General features: G+C 28.3%; 1 protein-coding gene across 1 annotated transcript; it reads left to right on the top strand.

The window, feature by feature from the left end:
* The first annotated feature begins 2226 nt into the window (after positions 1–2226).
* On the top strand, positions 2227–3542 carry LOC120264993 (cytokinin riboside 5'-monophosphate phosphoribohydrolase LOG1-like). Its single transcript, XM_039272928.1, has 7 exons — positions 2227–2328; positions 2489–2586; positions 2676–2706; positions 2803–2902; positions 3066–3136; positions 3212–3355; positions 3450–3542. The coding sequence occupies exons 1-7, from the start codon at positions 2227–2229 to the stop codon at positions 3540–3542; spliced, it is 639 nt and encodes a 212-aa protein (XP_039128862.1).
* Positions 3543–5402: the final 1860 nt, after the last annotated feature.

The raw sequence follows: 5402 nt of genomic DNA, 5'->3' as shown, positions 1-5402 counted from the left end.
ATATCTACAATTATTTATTATATAATTACCGAGTTTTTGCTTTGAAATGGTTTTGAGCCATGATCAACTCTTCCAGTAGCAACCATGTTGAGCATTATCATGCCAAAAGGACGTGTTCCCCAATTTTTGTACAAAATAATTCCCCCTACATACCCAGCAAGTAAATGACCTTTAAAAGCTGCATTTGTTAGATATTGGATGCACAGATCCATTTTTAACTTCATACGGTCGATCTGAAAAACAATGTCAAAAATATATTGTCAATATTAATACTATAACTTATCTACAATAAAAAAAAGGAAAGATAAGTTTTTGCACCAGATCCAAGCACCAAAACAAAGCTTCAAATTGTCTTGCAGGGCTGCAATTTTTGAAGAACACTAATATACTCCTTCATGTCAAGATACCATAAATTATCAACCGCGATTAAGCGCCCAACTTTCCGACTTTTCGATGCTACATAAAAAGCTCTTACAACGCAAAAGATATGTATATATACACTCATAATTCAAAGAAGCAACTATGCCTTTTATACTATGAATAATTAATAAAAATTACCCAGATCACGTAATATTTTTGAGATCATGAAGAGATCTAGAAGATGTTGAAGCAATATATGCAATGATGTCTTCAATCAATTCTTGAGGGATGATGTCAATAAAAGACTTGCAATACTTCTCTCCCATACTAACAAAATGAAAAATTTATCATTAGTAATGTGAGAAAAAAAATTGAAGACAAACAAAAATGAAAGCAACCAATGAAGGAAAATACATAGAGAAAAAAAAATATAGACCTAGATAAGGAAAGAAAAACGTTCTAACAAACTAGAGAATAATGATCACCACAAATGCAAACTCCCAAACAAAAGTCTGTGATAGATGGAAGTGTGTATATATATATATATATATATAGAAAAACAAAGAAAATAACACATAATAAATGGATGTATATATACATAGAGGAGAGAGAGAGAGAGAGAGAGAGAGAGAGAGAGAGAGAGAGATTGTGTGTTTTGTTTTGTTTGTTTTTTTCTTTTCTTTTCTTGCTACCATGGTTTTCCAGACGCAACTTTTTATATTATTTGTTTGCATATGTCATTAGAGATATCAAGGATTTTGTTGTCAATTCTTTGTCTAAGGAGGTAAGATTTGGTTTTAATTTTCACAATTTTTCATCAATTTATATATTTTTCTTTGAGCTTATTTGGCAAAAGACTTTTTGTAGCTATTAGATAGTTATATCATTTGTCATAGGATTTTGCTGTTATAGGGCATCTGTATGTTACTTTTCTTTGTCTCAATTTAACAATTGATGGTCATTGTTTTTCAAACATGATTTTTTTTTTTTGTTATTTGTTTGCATCTTTCGACAAAGATATTAAGGATTATGTTCTCAATGAGTTGTCCAAGAAAACAAGATTTGCTAAAAAGATGAGTTATGGATGTCAAGATCGCCAACTAATCATTTAAGCATGGAATGAAATAAGCTAGATCCATTTTTTTGGTATTTGAGCTTGACTTCTTAGTCTTTTGCCCATTATATGTTATAACACAATATATTTGTTCATTGCTCCCCATCCAATCAAGAGACAATCCAATGCAAATCTACACATTAATCATCGGGATCAAAATTTTTTTAGGGTTTGCTAGCTTATGGCAGGATTGGAATGGAATTTTTTTTTTTTTATCATCATGATCGAAAAAACTAGGGTTTGCTAGCTTTTGGCTGGATTGGTATAAAAAAAATCTACTCTTCTTTTAAGAAAATCTACCCTTCTTTTGGATTTTATCATAATTTTAACATTTTCAATTACATTTTTAGAAAAAAATTGTACGAATGGAAATCAAATCTATTTTTTTTTTCAAAAATTCCAAAAAAACATGAACAATATAATGAACCAAAGAAGAACAACGCAAGGAAACCATCTCTCTATATATAGAAATAGAGTACTCTTCCAACACAATCATTAATATCCTAGATCAGACGTGGTAAGACTCCAACAAAAGATACATATCATCAATCTAATGTTTTCTACCTCATCCTTATTATTATTATTATTATTATTATTATTATTATTATTATTATTATTATTATTCAATTATCAACCAGTTTGTTTTATTTATAGCAAGAAAAAAAATATCATACTTGCATCTTGAATTTATCTTTCCTTATTATAATTTAATGCAATTCGCAGTGTTAGTAAAGCAAAACAAAAGAAAGAGAATGAGTACATCCAAATTCAAGACAGTTTGTGTTTTTTGCGGTAGCAGCCTAGGAAAGCAAAAGAGTTATCAAGATGCTGCTATTGATCTTGGCAAAGAACTGGTTTGGCTTCTTACTTTTACCTAATTTTAATTGTTTTTTTCATCACTCTCTCTTCCGTTCCATTGTTCTTTCTCTATTATTGTTCTTATAATCATATAACCTACTCATTTGTGTATGCTCAACTACAAAAAATATGAAATAACCTTGCAAATCCCTTCAGGTGATGAAAGACATTAATTTAGTATATGGAGGAGGCAATATTGGATTAATGGGCTTGATATCACAAACTGTCTTTAATGGTGGAAAACAAGTTCTTGGGTATGGTTTATTTTAAAAAAAAAATATTTCAAAACACCATTTATTTGAAAAAAACTGAAGTTATTAACATTTTTTCTCCATATGCTTAGTATCATTCCCAAAGCTCTAATGGATAAAGAGGTATGAAAATTTTTTTTTGAATTTTATGACAAGCTATTCCAAAAACCACAAATACCAATGGCTATTCAGTAATATATTGTTTTGTAAATTTTTCAGATCACTGGCGTCACTATAGGAGAAGTAAAACCTGTGGCCGATATGCACCAAAGAAAAGCAGAGATGACTCGCAATTCTGATGCTTTTATTGCTATGCCTGGTTATTACACAACCTACATTTCATATTTGTTATATATTCACTAACATTGTTTTATTTTGGTATCATTCTGTTATCATTCATTATACAAAAATCCTCTCCCAAGTCATTAATTTTTTCTCTTGAAATAAAAAAATAATTAATCTCAATTGAAATTATTATACAGGAGGTTATGGTACTCTTGAAGAACTTTTTGAAGTGATTACGTGGGCACAACTAGGCATACACAACAAGCCGGTAATTCAATGGCAATTATAGGCAAACATAATGGAAATTATGAACAAATTATGACAAACTTATTCATGGTTGTAGGTTGGATTATTGAATATTAATGGCTACTACGACTCATTGCTTTCTTTCATTGACCAAGCTGTAGAAGAAGGTTTCATCAGCCCAAGTGCAGGACATATTATTGTCTGCGCTTCAAATGCAAAGCAGCTTATGGAGAAACTCGAAGTAAATTTTTACAAATGTTTTTTGAAATTTTTTTCCCAAAATATGAATGCATTAATAGTTATTGCTAATGTGAAAAATTTTACTGAAATGACAGGACTACCACCCATGTCATGAACAAGTGTCATCAAAACTAAATTGGAACTATGAGCAACTAGAACACTCCAAAAAAAATGTAAGTTCAATTTAAATATGTGAAAAATATCAAGTTAACTACAAATTAATCTTAGACTAATCATGATTAATGAAAAAAAAATCACATATAACAATAATACTTGCATATCAATTTAAAAATACAAAATAAAATGAATATCTAATTGATTTACTCTGATTATCATGGAAAACAAATGTAACACTAAACGATCCATACATTAATAACTATAGCATGTTGTTTTAGTATATCGTCCCAATTACCAACAACTCATTACTTAACGAAAAAAAAAATGAGCTAATACATTATTATCAGAGTTGACTCATCAAACAACAATGGGAAAAAACCTCTCAAATCCAACTCATCTCCTGAAAACCCACCAGAAATCACTCTGTTCGACCTTAACCTTCCAGCCTACCATGGATGATCAATGTTGAACATACAAATGTTTCTAAAGACATTTATAATGAAAATCATGAATGAAACGATTATTTTTGTACCCTTTTATGTTGCTATGTGGAATGGACAATAAAAAACTTGAACTTTTTGCTCATATTTAATACATGAATAAACACTCGAAAATTAAATGTGTTTTTCATTAATGAAAACACTCTAATAAACAATAATTATCAAGAATAAAATATTAATTACATGTAAAAATTTTTTTCCACATTATAGATAACCCGTAGCGTCAGCACGGGCTGGCCACACTAGTTGATATTAATTTGATGGTGACTTCTATGTTTGATGGCTATCATGGAATTTAGAAAATTCCTTTTCATTTGAAAAGCAAGGAATACAAATGTGACCGAGTCCCAATTATAGGTGAATGTTTGCACTCCGGACCAGGGTACACCTTTTAGATTCCAACAGAGAAAATAATAATTATTATATCAGTTTGGTAAAATTTTGATAATTAATTTTAAATGATTAATTAGCAAATAAAAAAAACATGAATTATTACTAATGAGACAAAATTGGTATATATTTAATTAAATTATTGTTTGATTGATTTCTCATACTACTTCAGCCACTATATATCAAATTATAATTTAGAGATGCGTTCTTTTAGTTGACTTACTGTAATGTTAGGATTAACAAAAATTAAAAACACAAGACTGATTGATTTTGTCATTCATACAGTCATATATATATATATATATATTGGCTTTGACATTTCTTGTGTCTTTTATAAATACACACATTAAATAAAACTTTGAAATCATTTAATTATGTATTCTTAATTTTTCTAGTACTTTTGCTTAACATTATCACGCTGGATTTCATATAAGTTAACTGCGTGATCCAATTTTTAACAACTATTATTAAGTTTGTTTTTATTTTTACTAATTTATTTTATAATAAATTTTTTATCTATTTTTATTTAAAAAAATAATGTAAAAAAAATGGTAATACCAGTGCAGCAATGGAATATGCATATATTTTTAAACATAAATAATTTTTATGCGAATAATTAATTCTAATTCATTAAAAATTTATTTATGTACTTATTTATTTATTATTGTGATTATTATATTATTTTATAAGAAAGAGTCAATATTTTATTAATAAGTTCACAGTGACTTTGGTGGCCAGGGCAGCTGAGTTTCTCTGATATTTCCAAACTACTGTGAAAAGTTGGGCATTTTAAGACTGACAAATTATTAGTCCGTGGAAATTTGTGACACTTACGACTTATTAAGTAAAAGATTAACAAGTGTCACTTTTGACATGTGCTATTAAGTAAAGTAATAATCATTAAGTAAAATTTAATATTTTCAACAACTGACGACTTATTTTACTAATTTTAGACTACGAAAGAAATAGAATTTATAAATATTTTTTTTACATATAATCTTACATATTCTAAAAATTACAATTTAAAAAATGAGCCCATAT

Source organism: Dioscorea cayenensis, chromosome 7 (assembly GCF_009730915.1).
Source record: "Dioscorea cayenensis subsp. rotundata cultivar TDr96_F1 chromosome 7, TDr96_F1_v2_PseudoChromosome.rev07_lg8_w22 25.fasta, whole genome shotgun sequence".
NCBI classification, from domain to species: Eukaryota; Viridiplantae; Streptophyta; class Magnoliopsida; order Dioscoreales; family Dioscoreaceae; genus Dioscorea; species Dioscorea cayenensis.
The sequence above is the reverse complement of the archived record's forward strand: the minus strand, read 5'-3'. Positions and strand labels throughout refer to the sequence as shown.